The sequence below is a fragment of the Eptatretus burgeri genome, chromosome 6, assembly GCF_056783735.1.
Source record: "Eptatretus burgeri isolate ZD-2024b chromosome 6, Ebu_testis_v1, whole genome shotgun sequence".
Classification (NCBI taxonomy): domain Eukaryota; kingdom Metazoa; phylum Chordata; class Myxini; order Myxiniformes; family Myxinidae; genus Eptatretus; species Eptatretus burgeri.
This window is the reverse complement of record NC_140966.1, coordinates 78,373,920-78,400,741: the sequence shown is the minus strand read 5'-3', so window position 1 is coordinate 78,400,741 and position 26,822 is coordinate 78,373,920. Positions and strand designations below refer to the sequence as shown.

Sequence of the window (26,822 nt, the reverse complement as noted above, 5' to 3'; positions counted from 1 at the left end):
TTCTGGCACACGGTTTGAAAGTTTTTTTTGTTTGTTTGTTCGCACCGACGAGGCACACACCTGTCATAACAAAGGCACTATGACGTCATAAACAAATCACACTCATTCCCCATGAGGACGGGGATAATACAATATAAGGCTTTGTTGGGCCTAATCACTCACGTCATCCTCCTGCCTTGAAGCTCCTTGTATGGAAGCATATATTTAAGGCAGACACCGTTCGTCAGACAATATCACACACTTCTTAACGTCCCTTCACCCTTTGTACATGTTCTTCAATCCATGGCGTAAGAGTAAGCGTCAGGAGCACTGATGCTTTGTCCGTTGTTTCACGTAATATAAATATTATATATATATATATATATATATATATATATATATATATATATATATATATATATATATATATATATTAATAATGTGAGTGTATTGAGTCATGTGCCGTTCCCTGTGTTAATAGATTGCGTAGTTTCAGACGGAAACGCGTTGTTATTACATTTTGACAAATACAGGAAGTCGATGAGGAGAGAATTCGCTTTCAGAATTTATCCTCGAATTCGGCAACATGCAGGTGAGGTGGGCACATGTGGAGGTCGGGAGGCAGGTGGGCACATGTGGAGGTCGGGAGGCACGTGGGCACATGTGGAGGTCGGGAGGCACGTGGGCACATGTGGAGGTCGGGAGGCAGGTGGGCACATGTGGAGGTCGGGAGGCACGTGGGCACATGTGGAGGTCGGGAGGCAGGTGGGCACATGTGGAGGTCGGGAGGCAGGTGGGCACATGTGGAGGTCGGGAGGCAGGTGGGCACATGTGGAGGTCGGGAGGCAGGTGGGCACATGTGGAGGTCGGGAGGCACGTGGGCACATGTGGAGGTCGGGAGGCAGGTGGGCACATGTGGAGGTCGGGAGGCACGTGGGCACATGTGGAGGTCGGGAGGCAGGTGGGCACATGTGGAGGTCGGGAGGCAGGTGGGCACATGTGGAGGTCGGGAGGCAGGTGGGCACATGTGGAGGTCGGGAGGCAGGTGGGCACATGTGGAGGTCGGGAGGCAGGTGGGCACATGTGGAGGTCGGGAGGCAGGTGGGCACATGTGGAGGTCGGGAGGCAGGTGGGCACATGTGGAGGTCGGGAGGCAGGTGGGCACATGTGGAGGTCGGGAGGCAGGTGGGCACATGTGGAGGTCGGGAGGCAGGTGGGCACATGTGGAGGTCGGGAGGCAGGTGGGCACATGTGGAGGTCGGGAGGCAGGTGGGCACATGTGGAGGTCGGGAGGCAGGTGGGCACATGTGGAGGTCTGGAGGCAGGTGGGCACATGTGGAGGTCGGGAGGCAGGTGGGCACATGTGGAGGTCGGGAGGCAGGTGGGCACATGTGGAGGTCGGGAGGCAGGTGGGCACATGTGGAGGTCGGGAGGCAGGTGGGCACATGTGGAGGTCGGGAGGCAGGTGGGCACATGTGGAGGTCGGGAGGCAGGTGGGCACATGTGGAGGTCGGGAGGCAGGTGGGCACATGTGGAGGTCGGGAGGCAGGTGGGCACATGTGGAGGTCGGGAGGCAGGTGGGCACATGTGGAGGTCGGGAGGCAGGTGGGCACATGTGGAGGTCGGGAGGCAGGTGGGCACATGTGGAGGTCGGGAGGCAGGTGGGCACATGTGGAGGTCGGGAGGCAGGAAATGTGTAAAAGATGCGCTGAGATCACGAGGGGTTGTTGTGCGTGTTTCGGGTCGGTGTTCTCGATTGTCCTTAGAATCCATGACTTGTCTCTTGATCATGATACCTTGATCTCACATGCAGGTGGACAGGTCCAGCCAGGTGTGTTTACGGGTTGTGACGTTGATTGATTTTCCAGCATTAGTTGGTGGTAAGCGTTTAAGATCCCAGATCCCAAGGTTAGGCGAGTTATCGCCGGCATCCTGAACAGGTTCTAAAAATTCCTGACTCGCTCGAACGTCAGGCTTGGCCAGCCGGTTGGTGAAAGACTTTTTCGTCAACGTGTGGCCCTAAATGGAGTTCTTTCATCCCCTCTTCCTGTCCAGGCTGGAGTTCCTCAAGGTAGCGTTCTGAGCCCTGTTCTTTTTCTGGTTTTCATCAATGATCTTCTCCGACTCTCTGGAAAATCCTCTTTATCTCTTTGCTGATGACTCCACTCTCTGCTGTACCATCGGTCATCCCTCAGACCGCAAGCAGCAGCTTCTTCGCTCTCTGCAGATCTGGGTAAAATCACAAACTGGTCCAACACGTGGAACATGTCTTTCAATCTGGACAAGTCTCTCCGAAAGGACTGTTTCGAACCCCCCCCCCCCCGCCCCATCCACTTTTTCAACAATCCTCTGAAAGAAGTCCTTTCTCTCAAGCTTCTGTGTCTCATAATCTACCATGATCTTTCCTGTGAAAGCCACATTTCAAACCTTTCCTCCAAAGCCAGTCGCCGACTTGAAATCCTCCGTCATGCAAAGTCCTTCCTCGGCCCACCTGAGCTCCCACCTGATGGACTACTGCTCTCCCCATTGGGCTGGGGCTCCTGCCTCTCACCTTTCTCAGCTTCACGCAGTGGAAACCAACGCATTTCGGGTCATTGGTATCTCCCACGGTGATGCTGAGTGGTTGGGCTTCTCGCTCTCTCACCCCAGGCAGGTCGGTGGTTTTTCTGTTTTCTTCCATCTCCTCTCAGGTCTCGCCCCCCCCCCCCTGCTCTGATTTGTCCCCACCATATTTCCACAGACCGCTCAAGCTCCACCAGCAACCCCTTTCTGGTAAAATTACCAAAATCACGAATCGCTGCTCACCTTCACTCTTTCATTCCTCTTTTTTTTCCCCCACCTTTGGAATAAACTCCTTCACTCTCTTCAATTCCATTTTCCCCTCCAGGCCTTCAAAACAGCTGTTCACCACCACCTCTTATCATCCCCCATCCAAATCCTCGATCTTTTCTACCCCCGATAATCCACCCAAACCCACCTCCTTCAAATTCCCTGCTTTCCTTCGTGAAAGTCCCTGTAATGTCCACCTTGTGTACCCCATGTTCCCCGCTCCATCCCTCTCCCTTCCACAGATCTCCTAATGTCTCTGTTCCCCACTGTTTTCTCCCTCCCACTCCCACCCCTCTTGACTCATGCTCCCCTTGTTGTGCGTTGTGTGTTAGCTCTCACACGAGCCTCGACAAGATTCACGCACACCAAAAAAAAAAACTATTAATCTCAATTGAATAACATACTTGTACACTGTGGAACCCAAATCACCTTCTTGACACTTTCCAAACCCTTCCCTTTAGCAGTAGTTGTACAAAATATTGCAGCATTCTACATTATCACGACCAATCCAATTTGCCACTCACAGACCTTGCCCATGTCCTTGTTTCTCAAGACTGCACGGGGTAAGGTGTTCTATGAACTCTCGTTTAAGGGATATGCATGTTACATTTAAGGTTTAGTATGTATATACGACAGACGATTGTCCAATTGACAAAGTTGAATGGGTGTCGATATGAAGCGGTCATGACTGGCCAAGTGGCTTTCTCCTGCGTCTAAGTATCCTTGTACATGCGAGTAGAGTACGAAGTCTTTTGAATTCGGACAAGTTTGAGCAGTGTACTGTGAACTGATGTTCATTATGTGCCAAACGAGGCATTTACCTGCAATGTGATCTCCACGGCCAGACTTTACGTAGAAATTGTGCGTTCTCAATTTCCAATCACCAACCCTCTCGTACTAATTGCCCGGCAGAGGCTATTGTTAATGGTGTGTGCGTCATTGAGTATTTCTTTGAGTCCATACACAGATCAATTTTAACCACAGCCCCCTCTCTCCCTCCCACAAATGTGCGATGGTGGTCACCAAGACAAATACCCCGTTGAGGCTCCACATTATTAACTGTTCTGTCTTGTTGGATTTGAAGAATGCCAGGGTCCGAGACGACTTCCACTTTAACGGGGTGTCGTTATCATTGCCTTTATCTGCCGTAGAACTCCTGTTCTCAGTAACCCTCTCTGGCTGGATTGTTTGATAGTCATCATTGAATTGACCACATTGTTGGGACGACAGTTAAATGCTAATTTTTGTGCAACAATGTCGCGACATCATTGGGTGATATTTTGAAGCTTTACATGCTGTACAAATGGCTTTGAATCGGAAATGAAGTTACAAGAGTGGAAATGAAAAAGGAAGGTTGTGTGTCTTTCTTTTTTGCCAGCAATATTTATTTATACTCTAATGAATTGCACTTTTAGAGTAACTGTTCTTGTCTCGTATTCTGAAGTTCGTTGTCAGTACTTATCTACTCTTTTTAGCGTTTATTGTGCTTCTTTGGGCCAGCCTTTTCATTCCTAGTTCTTGACACCTCATCTCCAATCGCATGCAACTTCAGAACTGAGAACTGATTTCAGAACTGAGCAGTCCACCAGGCCCCGTTTCTCTCACATCGTGTGAAAGTTTGTTGCCTTTTTGTGTTTTTAATCTTTGATGTGTCACAGGTCTGCAAGAGCTTTGCATGGTTGTTGTTGTTGTTGTTGTTGTTGTTGTTGGGGCTAAGTCATATTTTTGAAATGTGCACCCATTGGTCTGACAGCTGTCAGACCCCACCAACATTTGTTTCTTGACTCCACCCACCATGTCACCCAGACAAAATAATAAGGCTGCCATCTTGGTTTTCTGGTGGGCCTCTGCCGATTATGCACTGCCCAGGTTCTTTACGTCGGATTTCCATTGGCTTTGTTTGGGTCGAGTGTTACTCACGCTGCGGGACCTCAAAAAATCCAATCATATGTCGAATGAGAATTATTAGTTAGATTTAATCAAGCCCATCAGCATGCATGGTACGCACCTTCCTAAAAAATAGCATTATGTAATTTTTGAACGGTCCCATATTGGGGTTGAACAATCCGTGACCATAATGACGAATCGGCTCGTTCTGATACAACTGTGGCGGAGGCTGACATGGATGAGAGGTGTCGAGTTCATCTTTAAATAACGCATTAAATGTGTGTTTCCCAAGCGCCCTGTTCATCTTTTAAGAGTGCTTTAAATGCGTCTTTTCCAATCGGCCTGTTACCAGATTTTTGTTGCAGGTTGTGACCACAGTGCGGTCATTATTATTATTTTTTTTTTGACCACCACTCCACCGGTCACTCCCTCTGCTCTCTCAGCACTGCAAATCCCCTTAGCAAATTCAGGATGTATGCATTCTTCCTTGAACCCATCCTGGTTAAACGCTTAAAATCCAACTCTCTTTCTCCTGTTTGTGAAACCACTTTTTTATTTGGAGATTTGTTCAATCTCAATATTTGGTCCAGGGCTTCAAGCTAGTGGTGCACCGCCATCTCACGCTACCCCCATCTCTATGTGCATTCGTTTTTACCCCATCAAGCAAACCTCAATCCTCTTGCCTCAATTAGCCTTGATGTTGTATCCAAAAAAAACCCTGTCTGCAGATTCTGCTAAATCCTGATAAAGCCATAAATGCTCTCAACCCTCATTAGCATGGCTGTTGTTGTTGTTGTTGTTGTTGTTGTTGTTGTTGTTGTTGTTGTTGTTGTTATTTTTGGATGCTGGTAGGTGTAGAAATTATATGAGAATCTTGTGAGCGCAGTGGAAACTTGCTTGTGGAGATGCAATATGACTGCTTTTAACACTGTTTTCCAGAGAGAGGAGAAGATTTTAGATGCATCACTTGAAGCGATTTTTCAGCGAGTGGCCGATCTGAAGAACTCACTGGAGGCTTTTGTGAAAAAGCTAGAGTTTGACCATGAGCACCTCAACTGGTTTGTTAAAAATTTATAATCTAATTTGGGGTTGGTAGGATAGCCTCTAATTGACATTTATTGGTCGGAAATGTGCTCTGCCGTAAATATAAAACACAAGACTTAGCTCAGGATGATGATGATGATTTTGATGAAGACGATGCTGTTGGGGGGGTGTTGGTTGGAAAGATGTGGATGTATAACTTGTGATGGCTGTTGGATCATCAGGAGCACGACAGTCACCTGCTGCATTGCCAGCTTTAGGGCCTCAGAATGTTGAAATGGGCAGATTTTATGGAGTGATGTTTCCAGTCATACATTGCTAAGGTAAAATGGCAGGTTCTATTTACACTCGCATCTGAGCTGTCTTGCCTGGGTTTGAAGGTTGACACAGCTTCAAACTGTCATCCTGTTGTTTCACAGGCAGTGCAATTCTTCAATATGTGTCCCTCAGGTCAGGTCAGGTCAGGTCAGGAATGGGAGCATGTCCCAGAGCAGCGCGTCGCTGCGTCCACTTTCCGCCCGTACTCCAGGGGCCTCCACCTGGCCATCCTCCAGGCAGATGCCTGGCTCATCCCCATCTCCTTGGCATACTGCTCAACCTACTGCAACCACGAGGAATGTGGTCGGCCAATTGGCCTCCTCCACTCATGAGGCTCGCTCTCTGAGAGAATATGGTGAGCAGGATCAGCATGAGGAAAACGAGCCACTTGTCCAAACAGCCACAGCTGATGCTGATGGACTATGCAGGTAACAAATCTCATTTGAATCTCTCTCAGCAACCGCTTGTTGGACACAAAGTTTGACCAGCGATGGACAAGGATTCTCCGAAGAGACCTGGTACCAAAGGAATTAAGTCTCCGTCTGAGATCCCTGGTCAGAGTCCAAGTCTCACATCCGTAGAGCAAGACTGGAAGCACCAAGGACCTGAGTACTTGGACTGTTGTCGTCCTGCACAGGTACCGACAGCGCCACACCCCATGAATGCAGTGAATCCATGACTCCCCTGGCTTGACCCAGACATCTGTTGACCTCTGGCTCACAGCCAGCAGAGACATGAATATCACTGCCAAGGTAAGTGAATCTCTCCACGACCTCAATATCCTCACCACAAACAGGTACAGACAAGATAGCAGCATCCAAAATGTTATTGAAAATCTGGATCTTTGCTTTGATCTCGGAAATCCTTAATCCCAGCGGCTCAGATTCCTCATTTAGCACCTCGAGGGCCCCCAAAAGGATTTCCAGTCTCCAGAAAGATGACTGCATCATCTGCAAAATCAAGCTCAGAGATATTGACATACCCAAACGATGCAACGCAGCTTGATCTCTCCAACATCCTCCCCAGAATACAGTCCATACAAGTGCTGAAAAGTGTGGGGACCAGTACACACTCCAGACAAACTCCAGTGACGAATGGAAATATGTGGGAGATGGTATCACCACATTTCAAACCAGAGGACCAGAGGGCATCCCGATTCACTGAATCAAACGCTTTGCAGAGATAAACAAAGGCTGCAAGCAGCCCCTGCCAAATCTCTCGTCTGCATTCGGTGAGGACCCGAAGAGCAAGGATACGGTCAATTGTTGACTTCTAGTGTAAGGCCTGACTGCTCTGGATGCTGGTGCTCAATCAGATGATGGCGAACCCCATCAAAAATTATCCGAGCAAAGACCTTCCCCGGCACCGAGAGCAGCTTCAACCCTCGGTAGTTGTTGCAGTCCTGGCGATCAGCCTTCCCTTTCCAGAGAGGGACAACAAAGCCCCTGTTCTAGTCGGTTTGGATGATGTCTGTGTTTCAGGCAGAGCACCGAACTGTATGCAACGACATGAGTACAGTACTTCCACCAGCCTTGAGAAGTTCAGCATGGATCCACATATCCCAGGAGCTTTACCCCATTTCCACTGGTTCAGCGCAGCCAGTGTTTCCACAAATGAAGGTGGATCACAGTTGATTGTAGTGTCAACATGAGGCATAGTAACACCCCTGACATCCACTCAACAGCTGGTGGATCAGCCTGGTACAGCCGCTCAAAGTAATCGGCCCATTGGGCCTTCACTTCGGACTCCTCTGTCAAGAGCCTACCACCCTCCGCTCTAACTGCAGTACACCGAGGGCCGGGCATAGAGGAACGCAATGTGTGAATTCCCCTGTAAGCGGGACGAGAATCGCTTGATCACAAGTGTTGCTCTACCTCCTCACAGATTCTCACACATTCCTCACACACAGGCCTCCTTGTCAACCCTCAGCGCATGTGCAGTTTTATACCTCAATTTCCTGAACAGCTCAGCTTATCTCTGCCATTAAGCCTGGTACTGTGACTCTGTTCAATGGTATCCATTCTACCTTGAGAGAGAAAATTCTTCACCTTGTGGTGAGTTCTAAGACATCCACTGGCAACATCAAGGATGGTAGTCTTGAAGGCACTCCAAAACACCCAGACACCCCAAATCCCCACTCAGCCTGTTCACAAACTTCTCAGCTACCCTCTCATCCTTGAGCTTGCCAACATCCAGCCTTGGATGATATGGTACCATTCTCCTGGATTTAACCTGCAACGTCAGAGTTGCTACAACAAGCCTGTGGTTGGGATTAAGGAACTGAGCACTCCGGTAGACCCTGCAGTTCTGGATCATCCTCCAGCGACCATCAATGAGCACATGGTCAATCTCCCTTGCCACACCGCCAGCGGTGGAATACCAAGTCCAGTGATGAGCCTGTGTGTGCTGAAACCTTGAACCGGCCACCCTAAGTCCATGACTTATTGCAAAGTGAAGGAATTTATTGCTATTCAGGTTCACAGTTCCTGACCCATGGGGACCAACACATGTCTCATAACCATTCCAGTCGATGTATTGAAATCCTCCAAAGCTCGAAGAGTATCCCGTTGTGGGACTGATCAACCACAGATTTGAGCGTGACATAGAATGCATCCTTCACAGTGAGATCACTTGTCTCAGTCGGAGCATATACATAGACCAGGGAAATGACACCTAAGGATTGACGATTCCTTAGTCTCATGATATGCTCGTTGACCGGTGTTACCTCAACTATCATTGGACACAGCTGCAGCATCTTCTTAGCCATGGTAACCATCAGAGCAACCAGACCAATAGTAGGTGGAACCAACCGCGATGGTCTCGCCACTATCTGGTCTCCGAACCTCAGAGAGAGCTGCAATACCGATGTTCAAACGCTTGAGCTCAGATTATAACAGAGACACGTGATCAACCTCTCTTAGGTATCGGATATTCCAGGCACCCACCTGAAGGGATCGCTTCAGGTTGACTCAAGGAGACCGCCGTCTGGAAAAGCAACACCTCAGCATCACCCTGACACACACACACACACACACACACACACACACACACACACACACACACACACACACACACACACACACACACACACACACACACACACACACACACACACACACACACACACACACACACACACACACACACACACACCCGCCACCCAACCCGGGAAGGTTTCCCCGTGTTTTTTCCTCCTCTCATCAAAGAGTGGGAGTCCCGAAGGCTTTGCCCCAATCCCATCATCCGGTGAGCTCCCTGTGAAGGGCAGCAGCACAGGAGGTATTCCCTCAGAGTGGGTTTTCAGTTTTCTTTGCGTTTTTAATGTTTGTGGAGTGAAGGGTTTTACGGTGCCCTGAGTGCAAATCTTGCCACCAACGTCGGCAGACACAGTTGGGCACGAGAAATGGTTGATTTTGACACGAGTTGGCTCACAAGGAACTCCTCTGCCCTTTGACATGTTTTGTCTTTAATCCTGCTGGGTGTCCACATCCATACACCCTCCTCACCAGAAAACCTGGTAGGGGAGACTGTTTAGTCACTGACAACCCGACCATGAAACAGGTTAGTACAGGTTTACATGGTACCTGTGGAAAGTCACAGATCTAATCTGGCTTGACCTGACGTATACTGAAATCCGTCCCTCATATGGACATTAAATGCATGTCCGGTTTGCCAACATTAGTTGGCGGACATTAAAGATCCCATGGTGTCCTTCGCGAAGTGTAGCTGAGCCTATTGTTGGCACCCTGAACAAATTACAAATTCCTGCCCTGACTTAAAGGGGGCACTGCAGCGATGGCACAGCCATTCCCCCCAGCAATGATGCAAAGCAGCTTCCAGATGCTGCACACAAAATTAATGATTAAAAAAAATAAAGGAAACTTACTGTCCAGTGACTTGAGCTTCGAATTATGATATTGATCGGTTATTGTTTCCATTTGCGTGTTTGTAACACAGGAGTTCTTTCTATATTCTGAACTTAGAACTCTGGGATAAAGACCGAGTGTTTGCTTTTGCTTGCCATTGTTAGACTTGTTTGGTTGTATTGGGCCATGTCTCCAGCGAGTTCTCACCATGCCTGTTCAGTGCTGGCAGGGTTTCTACTCGCATAGATTGTGCAAGAACCAGGAAGATACTTCTAAAAACAACCGCATAAGTCCCATAACCATCTGAGCCTCATTCACCTGATTACCCCTCATGAGCATTCCACTTTCTGGTATTTAGCTCTTGCACAAGTACTTGTTGCCTTTGTCCTGTTCTTCTCTTCGTGCTTTCCCAAGCTCGGTTGAATGTACTTGCATTTCCTACCAAAGATCATGAGATAGCCCATTCAGGAATTGCCCAAAGTTGTATTTGTTTTTCGTTAAACCGTGAATATCTGGGAGCAGTCTGATTGCATCATCTCTCAGAGGACAGAGTTAACAAGGTCAAACAAACAACGATGATCAGCTGTCAGAGAGTGGGTACCTCCTTCAATATAATGAGAATCACTTTGGTTTTTTTTTTGTTTGTTTGTTTTTTTTACAAGTTCTAAGGCTCGGAGTGGAGCTGCAACACACACCCAGCACACCATACCACACCAGACCACACACAGTGCCGGCAGGAACTCACCGCAGGGCAAAGAAGAATTTTGTCTCTCAATTTACACTGGATACCATCGACCAGAATCGCAGGGCCAGGCTGAATGGCAGAGCTGAGCTGTTCAGGGAGCTGAGGCATAAAACTGTACGTGCACTGAGGGTGGACAAGGAGGCCTATGTGCGAGGAATGTGTGAGGGGGTAGAGCATCACCTGTGGACAGGTGATTCTCGTCCCGCTTACAGGGGAATTCGCGCATTGCGTTCATCCAAGCTCATCCCTCGGAGCACTGCAGTTAGAGCAGAGAGTGGTAGGCTCTTGACAGAGGAGTCTGAAGTGAAGGCCCGCTGGGCCGGTTACTTTGAGCGGTTGTACCAGGCTGATCCCCCAGCTGTCGAGTTGGACGTCAAGGGTGTGACAATCCCTGTTGCTGACCCTCGAATCAACTGTGGTTCACCTTCGCTTGTGGAAGCATGGGCTGCGGTGAACCAGTTGAAACGGGGCAAAGCTCCAGGGATCTGTGGCATCCATGCCGAACTTCTCAAGGCTGGTGAAAATGCTGCACTTGTGTCGTTGCATGCAGTTTTGTGCTCTGCCTGGAACACAGGCATCATCCCAACTGACTGGAAGAGGGGCCTTGTTGTTCCTCTCTGGAAAGGGAAGGGTGATCGCCAAGACTGCAACAACTACCGAGGGGTGACCCTGCTCTCAGTGCCAGGCAAGATCTTTGCTCGGATAATTCTTGATAGGGTTCGCCACCATCTGCTTGAGCACCAGCGTCCAGAGCAGTCAGGCTTTACACCAAAGAGGTCAACGATTGACCGTATCCTTGCACTTCGTGTCCTCACCAAACGCAGACGAGAGTTTTGGCAGGGGCTGCTTGCAGCCTATGTTGATCTCTGTAAAGCATTCGATTCAGTGAATCGGGATGTCCTCTGGAGGATTCTTGGTCTTCGTGGGGTGCCACCAAAACTGATCGATCTGATGTCTGAACTCTACTCTGGTACTGAGAGTGCTGTGAAGTGTGGTGGTACCATCTCTGACTTATTTCCAGTTGTTACTGGAGTTCGTCAGGTGTGTGTACTGGCCCCCACACTTTTCAGCACTTGTATGGACTGGATTTTTGGGAGGATGTCGGAGAGATCAAGTTGCGGTGCATCGTTTGGGAATGTCAAGATCTCGGACCTTGATTTTGCAGACGATGCAGTCATCTTTACGGAGACTTTAGACATCCTTTTGGGGGCCATCGAGGTGCTGAATGAGGAGTCGGAGCTGCTGGGATTATGGGTTTCTTGGGCCAAAACTAAGATCCAGGCTTTCGGTGACATCTTGGATGCTGCTGTCCTGTCTGTGTCTGTTTGTGGTGAGGATGTTGAGGTCGTGGAGAGATTCACTTACCTTGGCAGTGATATTCTTGTCTCTGCTGGCTGTGAGTCAGAGGTCAATAGACGTCTGGGTCGGGCCTGGGGAGTCATGGATTCACTGGATCATGGGGTGTGGCGCTGCCGGTACCTGTGCGGGAGGACGAAAGTCCGAGTCTTCAGGTCCTTGGTACTTCCAGTCTTGCTCTATGGATGCGAGACTTGGACTCTGACCAAGGATCTGAGACGGAGACTTAATTCCTTTGGTACCATGTCTCTTCGGAGAATCCTTGGCTATCGCTGGTCGGATTTTGTGTCCAACGAGCGGTTGCTGAGAGAGACTCGGATGAGATTTGTTACCTGCATAGTCCGTGAGCGTCAGTTGCGGCTGTATGGACATGTGGCTCGTTTTCCTGACGCTGATCCTGCTCACCAGATTCTCTCAGCGAGGGAGTCTCATGAGTGGAGGAGGCCAGTGGGCCGACCACGTGCCTCGTGGTTGCAGCAGGTTGACCATCATCTCAAGTAGATGGGGATGGGCCTGGCATCTGCCTGGGGAATGGCCAGACGGAGGCCCCTGGAGTACCGGCGGAAAGTGGACGCAGCGACGCGCTGTTCTGGCACATGCTCCCATACCTTACCTGACCTGACCACACACAAACACAGTGACTGAGCTTGAGTGGATGTGCCATCACTTCCCGAGGCACTTTGGGTCCCAGCGATGCCACTACAATGGTGCTGCCTTTCTCTCCGCACTCCTTTCTCACAATTCCTAAGGAGGAATCTCCTCCTCCCTATGGATGTGAACCAATGAGGATTATCTGTGCTCTATCCTTTTAAATGCTGTACGTCAACCAAGGAAGCAGCACATACCATTTAAAAAAAAGTCTTTGATACAATTTGCCTGGGGTCTGAACCACCGAAGTCCCAGACTCCAAGCGGATGCTTGAACAATTGCACCATCGAGTCTGGTTGGAGCATGTAATTAGAACGAACCTGAACTCTTTGTAGTTATCCTTAAATCAATCAGGAATATCGTCATGAATCAGACGAATGCAGGTGATGCCACCCGTGACCATTAATCTGGCAGATCACAGAGCATTACATCAAGTGATGAGAAACTTATACATGGATTGTTCGACCAGACAGATGTGACTCTTTTGTCACGATCTTCATGATGTGACAATAGACTTTAGGGAGCCGTTGAGATACAGTATCAGGCAGCAACAGTGGAGTTCATCAATCCTTCCATTTCATGGGTTACCGTGGAAGAGCAGCTTCGTGAAAGCCTTGTCATTTCATTCACTTCGGTCAGTGCGTGGCATCAAATGTTTTCGTGCAAAGGATGGCCATCTTCGGGGCCTCAAAATGTGGAAACGGGTAGGTGATGTGGAGCGATGTTTGCGTTCATACATTGTTTCGGTCCGATGGCAGGTTCTACGGGATGTTTATGGAATGCTAAATATTGCCTCGCCAACAATGACCATATCTTAAAGAATAAGGAGATACCCCACACAAGAAATGGCAAAGAACCTCGAACATATAATAAATATTCAACCAGACTCGGTGGCATAATAGGTAGAATGTCCTTTCTGAGTCTGGGAGGTCGGCGAGTCAAACCCTGGCCGAGTCATACCGAAGACTTTAAAAATGGTACGTGCTGCTTCTTTGCTTGACACTCAGCATTTAACAAGGATAAAATACAGACATACAAGTGCAGCTCAGGCTTTGATGGGCCTCATAACCACCTCCTGCATTGAAGTTTTCATGAAAGGAACTTGTATGTCGTATAACTGGCGGTTGATGTTAGATGAATGTCAGGATATGACGACATTGTATAGTCGAGCGTTGCATGAGATGTTATTCTCTTCTCCTGTTGGGGTAGATGGGAATAAGTTGTGGTGTGGTGGTCGGGTAGGGGAGAGGTTGTGGTTGCATCTGGATCAACCTATTGAAATAGTGTCCAAATCTTTCTGAAACAAATGTCGCAGCAAAAACCCAAGGTAGTGATTTTGCATGAAAGACACTAGATTGACTTCTTTGGCAAACTCCTTTTTGCGCACTTTGGTCACAACATTAAGTTTGAGTCGCATGTACTGTCTCGATTTGCGATAGTAGGCAAATATCTAATATATTTAATTACTCAAATATCTTCACCGTACTTGATTCATATCCCTCACCAAGTCACATGCTCTTCCCTGATGGTCCAATCGGAGGGATTTGTTACACAAACAACTTGTGCTTTGCTGTTCAACTGGTTGAGAACATCAGAAATGCAGCACATGGCCAGGGTGCATTGGCAAACGTGTTTCGACTGTCAGGATCCTGCTACGTCTCGTGGTGGATGCTTAAAAGGCCATTGGTCAGATGTCAGAAGAAAAGGGTCATCGGTGTATGCAAGTCGAGTCCCAGTCCTATACGAGTATACCAAGCGACGAGCCTCAGAACCTCACGACAGATGGTCTCCCGTAGTTGATGTGACAGCACATTGACCTGCAGCGGTACCCACTCTCCTTTGCATAAACAGTTGGAGAAGTAATGTTCTTCTTGTTCAAGCATTTTGTGCATGAGCTCTCCATGAGACTTTTTTTGTTTTTTTTTCATTTACATAGATTGATCGGGGTATGGGATGATTGATGTTTACTAAATTCCATTGTTGATGTAGGAAGGGGAATGAAAACTACTCGACCATGATTATGATCATTTTGTATGCATAGCATTTGGTAATGTTGTCTTTTTGAGGCCTCTTCTTTAAAAAATAATAATAAATAAAAGGGTATGTTCTTTTGAACATAAGAGTCCCCTAGGACCACCAGGTGGCGCCATGAATATATACACAGCGGTAGGTGCTGCCGCTAGGCGAGTAGATGTTTAGCAGCGTCATCATGGTTGGCGTCTCGCAATATAATATATTAGCGCGATTAAAAATACCGTTTTTTCCTCGCATCTTCATGTCTGTCAAAAAACAGTGTCAAGGTGCACAACTACAGCTCATAACCTATCCATTGAGGTGTTTTTCACCCCCCCCCCCTTGCTTTCCCGTTTTCACGCCACTGTCCACACATAATTCATCAATCAATTCCATACAGAGTCCGGGGAACTCAATTATATTGTCATTTTTTGGAAGGGGGGGGGGTTAACCATTAGGATACTCTTGTTTATTGTGGGAAGGCCACCCCCATATTTCTACACCCTTCCACTCAGGTATGATGTCAACATTATTATCCTGGTATTTTAGCTTTTAAGTTGACACCAACATATTCGTTGATTTAATTTCTTTTGGAAATTGAGATAATTTACAACCAGCAGAGGCTAGTGTCTGCGGACATCCTCCGGCAGTTGGGTTACTTTTTTATGAGGAGGTTGGTGGCAGGATTTGCACTCCGGCCATCGTAAAACCCTTCATTCCGCAAAACGCAAAAAAAATCTGAAAACCCACTCCGTGGGAGTACCTCCTGTGCAGCTTCCCTTCGCAGGGCAGCTCACCGGATGACGGGATTGGGGCAAAGCCTTCGGGACCCCCAATCTTTGATGATAGGAGAGAAACCACGGGGTCACATCCCTGGGTCAGATTGCCGGAGAGTATGTCAGAGTGGTGCTGAGGTGTCGTCCACCAGACGGCAGTCTCCTTGGGTAAACCTGAGGCGGTCCCTTCGGGTGGGTGCCTGGAATGTCCTATCCCTAAGAGAGGATGCTAGCAGGTTGACAATCATCTCAAGGAGATGGGGATGGGCCTGGCATCTGCCTGGGGGATGGCCAGACGGAGGCCCCTGGAGTACCGGCGGAAAGTGGACGCAGCGACGCGCTGTTCCGGCACATGCTCCCATACCTGACCTGAGAGGCTACCTGGCGCTGCCCGAGGTAGAGAGGAAATAAATATTAGAAAAGAAGGTTATCGGTTCCCGGCTAGGTGAGCTTTTCCCAGCGGTGGTTTTGGGATGTTTTGGACATCGATATACACGACCGGTCAAAAGTTTTAGAACACCCCCATTTTTCAGTTTTTTTTACTGAAATCTAAGCAGTTCAAGTTCAGTGAATAACCTGAAATGATACAAAGCTAAGCGGTAAACTGCCAGAGGTTAAAAAAAGTTTAGTTTACGAAAAACTGAAAAATTATGTAAATTTCAGAGTTGTTTAAAAAAGCCCTTTTCAGGGAACAAGTAATAGGTTACCAACTGCAGCTGTTCTGCAGCAATGGAAGTAAATTAAGCCTTGAAAGTTGATGCAAACAATCCCTACAGGTGTCCCACCTTTTGTTGATTAGTTACAAACCTCTGTCTGTATAAAAGCAGTGTTGGAACAGACTGTGTTGCTACACCCTCTGAAGCAATATTTGGACAATATTGCACTGCAGGAAGTAGTATATTGCTATCATAATGGCAAGAAAAAGACAATTAACAAAGGAAGACAGACAGACCATAATAACCCTGAAAAGTGTAGGTCTTTCCTTTGGAGAAATTGCAAAGGAAGCCAAGGTGTCGGTGAGTACAGTTTCCTACACCATCAAAAGGCACTTGGAAACTGGAGGAAACTGACAGGAAGAGGTCTGGCTGACCCAAAGCCACAACACAATCAGAAGACAAGTTTCTGAGAGTCAAGAGCTTGCGTGATAGGCGGCTCACAGGACAGCAGCTTCAAACACAGCATAACACAGGTCGAAGTAAGGAAGTCTCAGTTTCAACTGTGAAGAGAAGACTTCGAGCTGCAGGTTTTGACAGGTCGAGTGGCAGTAAGAAAGCCATTGCTAAGATGGCAAAATAAGAAAAAGAGGCTTGCAGGGCCATGAAGCACCACCAGTGGACGACTGAAAACTGGAAGAAGGTCTTATGGACCGATGAATCAAAATTTGAAATCTTCGGTTCATCATGCAGGGTTTTTGTACGCCGTCGAGGAGGTGAAAGGATGGTTCCTCAGTGTGCGACACCAACTGTCAAACATGGAGGAGGAAGCATGATGATCTGGGGCTCTTTTGCTGTATCTAGAGTCGGCGACTTGCACAGAGTGACTGGCACCCTGAACCACAAGGGCAACCACAGCATTTTTCAGCACCATGCAATACCATCTGGTCTTCACCTGATTGGTCAGGGGTTCATCCTACAGCAAGATAACGACCCAAAACATACCTCCAGGCTATGTCAGAACTACCTTGGAAGAAAAGAACAAGACTGTAGGCTTCAACTCATGGAATGGCCAGCACAGTCTCCAGACTTAAACCCCCATCGAGCTGGTTTGGGATGAACTGGACAGAAGGGTGAAAGCAAAGCAAACTACAAGTGCAACACATTTATGGGAACTTCTGCAACAGTGTTGGGAAGAACTTTCCAAACAATATTTGATTTCCATTGTGGAAAGAATGCCACGAGTATGTTCGGTTGTTATATCTGCAAAAGGTGGCTACTTTGATGAGTCAAAAACTTAGATTAAATTTTGTTCAACAAAACGATTCCATGATTTCTTTTTTTATCTGCAATTGTTTATTTGTTCTACGTTTTAATTTCAGAGTACATTGAAACATGAAACTGATTAAATTTCAGTAAAAACTAAAAATGGGGGTGTTGTCAAACTTTTGACTGGTAGTGTAAGCTGTGGAGTTATTGGCCTCATGGTGGTTATATTTTGTCTGCAGGCCAGCGGTAGCACCACCTGACCCCACATCCCATTATACACTTTATAGCAGCCTTTTGTGGCCTCAAAATTGACCTCAAGGCCAATGTGCGGCAGCTTAAAACCTTGCCCAGATGCCGAAGTACCTCCACCCAAATGTTTTGCCCTCTATGTTTGGCCGTGGAAGAATAACGTACAAACACGCAGACACTTGAAAATATTAAAACGGATAAAATAAGCCATGTTGCTTGTGAAGTGTTTAGATTTTATGACTCTTTTGTACCTTCCTCATTGTAGATACCAGATATCCTCATTGTAGATCCCATCAAATGACTGCGTTGATTTTTTTTTTTTCAACGCACTCGGGATGCAGTTTGTTTAATCTTTTCTCATCTTGTGGTGTGCACGGTGTGACCAGGCCTTCTATGCTGGACAGCTTTGCCTTGTTGTCGAGCCAGTTGAACACCCTTAACAAAATCCTACGGAGCGAGAAAACTCCCTCCCTCAGGAACCAATCTGTCATCCCTTTGCTCCTCTCACCCGACAAGGACCAAGAGTTGCTGGTAATTCCGCAACTGGGTTTATTTTCATTGGATTGTCATATTTTTGGTAAAATAAACATTTTGCCTGGATAGCTGTGCTTTTCCACAAAGTTCCATACCAGCTACTCCCAGATGATAAAAATTCCATTGAACACAAATCCAGAACATCATCACAAGAGTAGCAATTTACTAGCCTTGCAGGGAATGCATCAATACGGAGATTACGTAGAGATAAAACAGTAGTTTATATAATTATTATTTGGCTTCTGTATGAATTGTTACTGAACGGAAACCTTTTTTAATGTCACTTTTGATTGGTTGAGATTCTGACATGCTTTTTGTCTTTGAGAATTGTAACCGTGCTCGTGTGTCCTCCACACACCTGACATTTTTACAGAGGCTCACCGAGGGCCGTGTTCCTGTGTTTAGCCACGAAGTTGTTCCTGACCATTTACGAACAAAGCCAGAGCCAGAGGTGGAAGAAATGGAAAGGGCGCTGGCAGCAGATGCCTCCCGCCTCGCCCCTGACCTCGCTCAGGTACGGCTGAGTTTGCCATGTTGTTTTTCATTATTTGGAGTCTTCAATCGTTAATTTTTGGTATTTTAAATCAAACACATTAATTTAAAATTTAAATAATTGATGTTCCACATTGCTTGACTGGCTTGTTACGTGTGACGTGTGCATGTCGTGTACCCCACAAATAATGTCATCAAATATAATTTTCCCACAGTTAAGTATTTAATAATTTGAGCTAACTTGAAGTGCATATGGAGCTGTCTTACAATGCTCTTCATGTATATGCATCCCCCCTCCAACCACCCTTATTTTAAGCTATCATCCTTTCTATTTGCTTTTAGAAACAAATTCAGGTGATGAACAAGCTCTGCTCTAACCTACTGGATAAGCTGGCAGGTGTACGAGAGGAGCGAGAGGCTGACACAGCAGGTGTGTACGTTCATCTTTAGGTGAAAGCCGTGGATAGAATTAGACTGTTGATATAGTATGAGTGCATCATGCTCCTTTTAAAATCAATTATTTATTTAAAAATTATTTCATTTATGGAGTTATTTTAAAAAAACTAAAGATTATTCTTGCTGCCTTTATGGTTTTAGGCTACTTCGCTACAGATACCGCATCATTCATTAAAAATAGTTTGTTGTGATATTGAAACCTTTGCTCTTGCAGTGAGAATGGGAATTAAAATGACCTTGAAGCTGTACAGTGAAATGTAGCTGTACGAGCTGTATGAGGAGCTGAGAAATGTAATATTATTTCAAGATATATGCATAAGTCAATACTTTTTCACGGAAGTCCGGGCATCGACTGATCTCTGGTTTAAGACATTGAATTGCAAAGTGTGATATTTTCTGATATAAATTGTATACCATATTTTCTAGTGTATAAACCACACTTTTTTACCAGCTAAAAAGGTAAAAGTTGGGGGTGCGGTTAATACACGGGTATAGAAAAAAATCGGTCTTAAAAACAATCAATGCTGAATTTCAATTATGTTCTAAATGAACACTTTTGTAGCAGTTAGGACTGCTGTGAAGCTCAATTCCACTATTTATATTTTGAAAATTGGTTCATGTTCAGAGTTTGTACAGCGTTTTATAAATGGTTTGTGGAAATTAAATAAATAAAAATATGGAGACACCCTGAGTTTAGGTGTGTGGCATCTATAGAGTGTCACGGCTCTGAAAACGCCATTAAACACAAAAGAAGAACAACACCGGGTCTCACATCAAAAGAAGAATTATTCACAACAGCTTGAGTCCAATAACGGAGCACCCACCTCAAATGAGCTTGCGTGGCAAGCTTCCCTCGTATGTCGTGTTCAAGAGGAAGACACTGCCCAAAGACAAGTTTCCAGCCGGTATCATTGTTTGTGCGCAGTAGAAGGGGTGGGTAGACGAGGGACTTGGTAGTGGTGACTATCTTTTTACATGAATCATTTTCTACATGAACATCTAGTGCAGGCAGAATTGATCAACCAAGGTTGTTCCTTACATGTAGACTGATGCTATGCTGGACAGCGGGGCATGGTTTAAAACGAGGAACAAACAATGAACTCGAGTACTTTTCAATACGAGGTCAGAAAATGGAAGAAGAATAATATCATGAGTGCGAGGAGCAACGTGGGACGGTGAAGCTTTCAGAAGTACCAGTACTGCTTAGTTCTTTTGGTTCTCTTTGGTTTCCCTCGTTTCTATCAGCAGTTCCTAACTTGATTCCCGTGGATTTCTCACGGCGACAAGATGAACTTTCTTACTTCACAGGCCTTTGTATTCGATCCAGGTTTCGAGGAACATTAACTGCATCTCGGTGGAATCACCACAAATGAACTTTCCTATTTCCCGGACTGTTGATTTTCAACAGATGAAAATCAACATTTCAGGACGTGTTTCCCACCGGGATTTTCGACCCGGGTTCCGAGGAGCATTGGCCTCCTGCATCTTGGGTGAACTTTCACCATTACAGCCGTCACTACGTTGGCTGAGCATTATGTTGACTGGGAGACTGCTGACGTTCATCGGGAGGATGAGAAAGGTCGACCTTCCGATGGTCTGCAGCTGGATCGTCAAGGTGTGGGAGGAGATGCCGTCGAACATCATCAAGCGATCATTTCTGAAATGCTGCATCTCCAACAACATGTACGGCACATAGGACAACATCATTTGGGAGGAGGAGGCTGAAAATGTCAGTGACAGCGATGTGGACTTGCTCTATCCTGAATCGGGCAAGAAGTTATGTGTCATCTTCAACAAGGGATGAGGATTTCCTCGGGTTTAGGTGAAAAGCTTCATCAAACCCAAACGGCCCTTTTCAGGGCCACAAATCCACAATAAATATGTATGATACCGCCGGTACGAGTCCCTATTCTTCCTTTTTGACGGAACAAATAAAATCCTCTTTATAACATTAAAAAATATGAAAGAAAAATAAAAACTTCTTGGTATCCTCTCCACTCTCTTCAACTTCTTGAAAATGACAATAAGACTGTTAGACCAAATTAAGCGGACATGGGGGTAAGCATGTTGATACCTCCGTCACTTTGTTCCATACAAAGTTAATGTACAAACGTATTTAGATCTAGATCAGAAAATAAAATGATCAATATATTGCTTTATTTTGAGGATGAAAAACATGGGTGCGGTGAACACACCGGACAAGTTTTTTTTATTTTTTTTTTCATTTTGTTTTTTTTTGAGGGTGAAAAACGGCCGCAGTTTATACACGGCCGCAGTTTATACACCCGAAAATATGGCAATTGATCATTTGAAACACACTGCAGCAATCAAACCCTTGAACATTTTCTGATTGGCAGACTAATTAAAAGTTAATCCATTGACTCATGCACAATTTTTTTTTGTATACCTTATCGAGGCTAGTGTGAGAGCTAACACACAACGCACAACAAGGGGGCATGAGACAAGAGGGGCGGGAGTGGGAGGGACAAAACAGTGGGGAACAGAGACATTAGGAGATCTGTGGAAGGGAGAGGGATGGGGATGGGACGGGGAACATGGGGAAGAGAAGATGGACATTGCAGGTGAATTGAAGGAAATGGGCTTGGGTGGATTATCGGGGGTAGAAAAGATCTTGGATTTGGATGGGGGATGATAAGAGGTGGTGGTGAACAGCTGTTTTGAAAGCCTGGAGGGAATAAATGGGAAAGAGTAGAGTGAGGGAGTTTATTCCAAAGGCGGGAAAAAAGAGGAATGAAAGAGTGAAGGTGAGCAGTGATTCGTGATTTTGGTAGATTTACCAGAAGGGGGTTGTTGGCGGACCTTGAGCGCCCTGTGGAAATGTGGTGGGGACAAATCACAGAGAGAGCAGGGGGGGAGGCTGGAGAGGAGCTGGTAGAAGACAGAAAGACCACCGACCAACCTGCGGTGATTGAGTGAGAGGCCCAAAGACTCAGCTTCATTGCGGGAGATGCCAATGATCCGAAATGCCTTGGTTTCGACAGTGTGAAGCCGAGAAAGGTGGGAGGCAGGAGCACCAGCCCAGAGGGGAGAGCAGTACTCCATCAGGCAACGGACAAAAGCTTTGTAAGTGGTCAGGAGCTCAGGTGGGCCGAGGAAGGACTTTACAGGACGGAGGATTCCCAGTCGGCAACTGGCTTTGGAGGCGAGGTTGGAAATGTGACTTTCCCAGGAAAGGTCATGGCAGATAGTGAGACCCAGAAGCTTGAAAGAAAAGACTTCTTCCAGAGGATTGTTGAGAAAGTGGATGGGGGGGTTTTCTAAACGGTCCTTTCGAAGAGACATAGTGAGAGTGTGAGATTTGTCTGGATTGAAAGACATGTTCCACGTGTTGGACCAGTTTGTGATTTACCAGATCTGCAGTGAGCGAAGAAGCTGCTGCTTGCCGGTCTGAGGGATGACAGATGGTACAGCAGAGGGTGGAGTCATCAGCAAAGAGATATAGAGGATTTTCCAGAGAGTCGGAGAGATCTTTGATGAAAACCAGAAAAAGAACAGGGCGCAGAACGCTACCTTGAGGAACTCCAGCCTGCACAGGAAGAGGGGATGAAAGAACTCCATTTAGGGCCACACGTTGACTGCGACAGGAGAGGAAGTCTACGAGCCATGAGTGGAGATGGCCTTGAATACCATGGGAAGAGAGTTTGGTGAGTAGAGCAGGGTGCCAGACTGTGTCAAAAGCACGTGATATGTCCAGGGATACGGCTCGGATTTCCTGTCTGGCATTGAGGATCCATCCATTGTTGGGAGAGCAGAAGCAGCATATCCAGGGTAGAGTGACCTGGTCTGAAACCAAATTGATGATCGGAAATCAAGCCATTGGAGAAGAGGAAGGATTTCATGTCTGAAGCGATGATTGATTCCATAACCTTGCTGATGATTGAGAGAAGGCTGATTGGTCTGTAGTTACAGGGATCTGTTTTTGCACCTTTTTTATGCAGGGCAGTGATGTTTGCAGATTTCCAAGCAGATGACAGATGACCTTGAGCAAATGAGAGGGTGAAAAGAACAGAGAGAGGGTGAGCATGAGCAGAAGAGCAGGCTTTAGAGGACACGTGGGCTGATGCCGTCTGGACCGGTTGCAGAATCTAAGTTGAGGTTTGAAAACAAGCTCTCCACCTTGTCAGGAGAAAAGGACACAGAGTCCAGGGACAGTTGTGTGCAACTGGGTAAGGTGGCTCGAGAAAGTGATGGGTTTAGGACACAAGATTTAGCTGCAAACACCGAGTTTAGGCATTCAGCTTTATCACGTGCGGTATCAGCAGTGCGGCCATTTGAGGTAATGGAGGGGATGGAGGGGGAACATACACCAGAAACAGATTTGATTAGACGCCACCAGGATTTTGAGGAGGGTGAGGGGTTTGAGAGTTCAGACTTGATATGAGAAAGATGTTGTTTTCTGGCTCTCCTGAGGGTAGATACACACTTGTTCCGAGCTTTGTGGAAGGAACTGAGATTACCTCGGTTGGGTTTGCTTTCCAAGAGGCAAAGGCAAGTTGTTTCAGGACAACTGCCTCGCCACAAGCTTCAGTAAACCAAGGGCAGGAGGAAGGGGAGGACAACTGAACACGAGAGGGGATAAATCTGTGCATGAGGGAGAGCAAGTTTCTTTGAAAGAATTCCCAGGATGAGTTGATGTTTGAGAAAGTAGTGATAGGAGACCAGTCTGTCAGTTTGATGGCTGCTCGGAGACCCTGCCAGTCGGCTTGAGTGAAATGCCAGACTCGACGGCGGTGAGGTCGTTCTCAGATACTAGCCAGAGAGATGTCCACTTTGACAAGGACTTGGTCAGAAGAACCGATTGGAGCGGAGGAAGAGCAGCAGATATTGTCAGGGAAATTTGTCAAAATCAGATCCAGAAGAGATGGAGTACCATTGGTTGAGATCCGGGTAGGGAAGTTGACCGATTAAGTCGCAGAAAGCTTTTGCTGAGGTGCCATGACAGGTGAGAGAGGTACCCACACCTCGCCAACTGGCATGATGACAATTGAAGTCGCCACATAAGAGGAAGAGAGAGTTTGGATGAGAAGATTGAAGATGGTCCATGTTTTCGGATAGTGAGGTGTAGATGGAGTCATCACTGTTAGGTGGATGGTACAGTACACATATAAACATGAGGTGGGAGTGGAGGGGAAGCCGTAGCCAGAGGTATTCCTGGGGGTGTGGGGGAGTGAGGGCAGTGCATGGAGAGTGAGGAATAGAGTCTTTGATGAAGAGAGCAACACCTCCACGAGGACGAGGCTCAGGTCTGTCAAACCGGAGGAGGGAGTAACCAGGGAGAGATAGTTGGGAGTCAGACACGTCTTGGGAGAGGAAAGTTTCTGTTTGGCAGATTATGTCTGGTTTGCCAGTGGCAACCTGTATGGAAAGATCTGAAAGGTTTGAGCGAAGGCCCCGGATATTTGAGGTCCACACTTTTAATGAAGAGGTAGGGGAGGAGGCTTTGGGTGCAGGGGGTGGGGGAGGGGGAGGGGAGGGGAAGGGGGGAGGGGGGAGTTGAGGAGGGTTGTTGAAAGAGTGTGGGGGATTGCAGAATAGCTAGGGGAGGGGGCCGAATGAGGAGGAGAAAAGGCTCTGTGGTGCTGGGGGAGAGGGGGGACACGAGAGGGGGAAGAAGGCAGTTGAGGATTTGAGGAGGTGGAGTGAAGAGATGTAGGTGAGAGGACAGTGGAGGGAGGCAGCTTTGTGGATGAGAGGGGGGTGGCGACTTTGAGAAGGATGAGTGAGGGGGATGAAAGGTGGGAGAAAGGTGAGGGGGAATTTTTGAGAGAGGTGAGAGGGAGGCTTGGAGGGAGAAGAGTGGGATGGTTGCTTTGAGAGTGAGAGTGAGGGGTGAGGGGGGTGAGTTGGCACTGAAGTTGGAAAAAAAGAATGGTTGATGGAAAGCGAACATCCATGGCAAACAGTGGTTTTTAAAAGTTTTAGGTCAGAGATGCGATTTAACACAATTCTTGAGGGATGCAATGAAGGCAAATTCAGAGAATGGAGAGAAGAAACGCTGTAATAGTTGGATTTTTAAGGCAAGGAATGGAGAGGTCGAAATAAGAGCAGTCTGTTTAAATAGCAGAAGAGTAGTGCATTATGATACAGTAAAGCATACCACATGTGTGAGAGAGGAAGATGGAGCATTATAAGATCGTTTTTGTTGCTATTATTAATGTTTGAGAGAGTTTTCAACAGATTAGGTCATGGAAGTGTCAAAAAAAATCGAGGAAGAAGATTAGGAGGAATTATCTAATCAGTTATGAACACGCACTCGCCAATTACATCTCATCCATCCCTTTCAATCCCAATCATATGGATCCATCTAATCAACATCATCTCAAAATGTCTCCCATTAAGTCAAGCTCGTCATACACGACAGATTTTAATTTTGAAGTTATTAAGTTCACTGAAGAACATGGAGGGAATATGGCTGCACACAGGAAATATGATATCAGTGAGAAATGTAGCTGGTTTGAAATACTGTACCTCCATATTATCACAAACACGTTGAAAAACGATTTACATTCCGAATTTATCCGAAAGGTCGGCTCACAAAGTAATTCAAATAATATGCACAAAACAGCTCATTAATATTGTTATGTTTGTAATGTTGGGGGGGGGGGCATTACCATAGATATTACCGTAGAGCAGGTACAAATGTATGGAGTAGTATGGCCTGTGTTCGATTAGTTATCCAATCTTGATGTGATTACGTAGGGAAACGTAGCTTAATATGCCTGGTGTTGGCTTAATGGCTAGAGTGGTGGGCTTGGGATCCTTGGGACCTGAGTTCAAATCCTGCTTCATCATCATCATCATTTATTTAAGTCAGTATTATCCCCCTTAGGGGGGTTGCTGACTTTCACTCCTTCCATGACATAACTCCAGCTCTCCACTTTCTTCTATCTTCTGCGTCTTCCACTCCCAATCCCAATTTCTGACTTGCTTTCATAACCAACTCCTTCCAACTCAACTTTGGCCTTCCTCTTCCCCTTTTCCACTCCACTTCCAAATTCCATACTCTCTTAACTCCCTCATCTCTCTTTCTTAGCACGTGACTCAACCATCTCAAGCCACTCCTCCTTACGACCTCCACTATTGTATCTATCAGACCAATCCTTTCCATCAACTCCTTCGTGTTCTTTGTGTCTACTAACTGCACTCCACACATCTTTCTAATCATTGCTCTTTCTGTTCTTCTCAAGAGACCTTCTTCTACCGATCTCACAGTCCATGCCTCTGACCCATAAACCATTACTGCTCTCACACAGGTGGTATAGATCTTCCCTTTCAACTTCAAAGGCAGTCTTTTTTTTTTAACCACATAACACTAATGCAAGCTCGTTGAACTTCATCCAACCCAATCTCGTTCTACTTGTAACTGCGAGCTCGCTGCCTCCACCACTGTTGATGGTGTCACCCAGATAACAAAATCTGCTTACTCTCTCAAGATCTTTCAATCTCTTCTCCGAATCCGGATCCTGATCCTGATCCTGGTGGCTTAAATTTCTTCTTCCGATGCAGGCTTTGCACTCAAAACTACCATCCATTCTTTGTGTCTCTCTTTTCACATTTGTATATCTACCATGAATCCATTTGTGACAAGAACTGCATCTGATGGCATTACTTACCACTCTTTTACCACAAGCTCCACATGGATCTTTCTTGGCCAATTCAATAACCCCTGTTTCTTCACCACATTCCTAAA

At 46.6% G+C, this 26,822-nt stretch overlaps 1 protein-coding gene across 4 annotated transcripts in view; it reads left to right on the top strand.

Moving 5' to 3' along the window:
- The first annotated feature begins 424 nt into the window (after positions 1-424).
- The window catches only part of MED8 (mediator complex subunit 8), a 33,012-nt gene continuing 6,614 nt past the window's right edge, over positions 425-26,822 (top strand). The window contains exons 1-5 of one of the 4 annotated variants that reach the window (XM_085885798.1): positions 425-571; positions 5,635-5,753; positions 18,016-18,160; positions 18,537-18,677; positions 18,998-19,085. In XM_085885798.1, coding sequence (XP_085741924.1) covers positions 566-571; positions 5,635-5,753; positions 18,016-18,160; positions 18,537-18,677; positions 18,998-19,085 — 499 coding nt within the window. In that variant the 5' untranslated portion in view covers positions 425-565. Of the gene's footprint in view, positions 572-626; positions 689-2,359; positions 2,633-5,634; positions 5,754-18,015; positions 18,161-18,536; positions 18,678-18,997; positions 19,086-26,822 lie in introns of those variants that run through there. The other 3 variants (XM_085885797.1, XM_085885796.1, XM_085885799.1) reach the window with 3 other exon arrangements.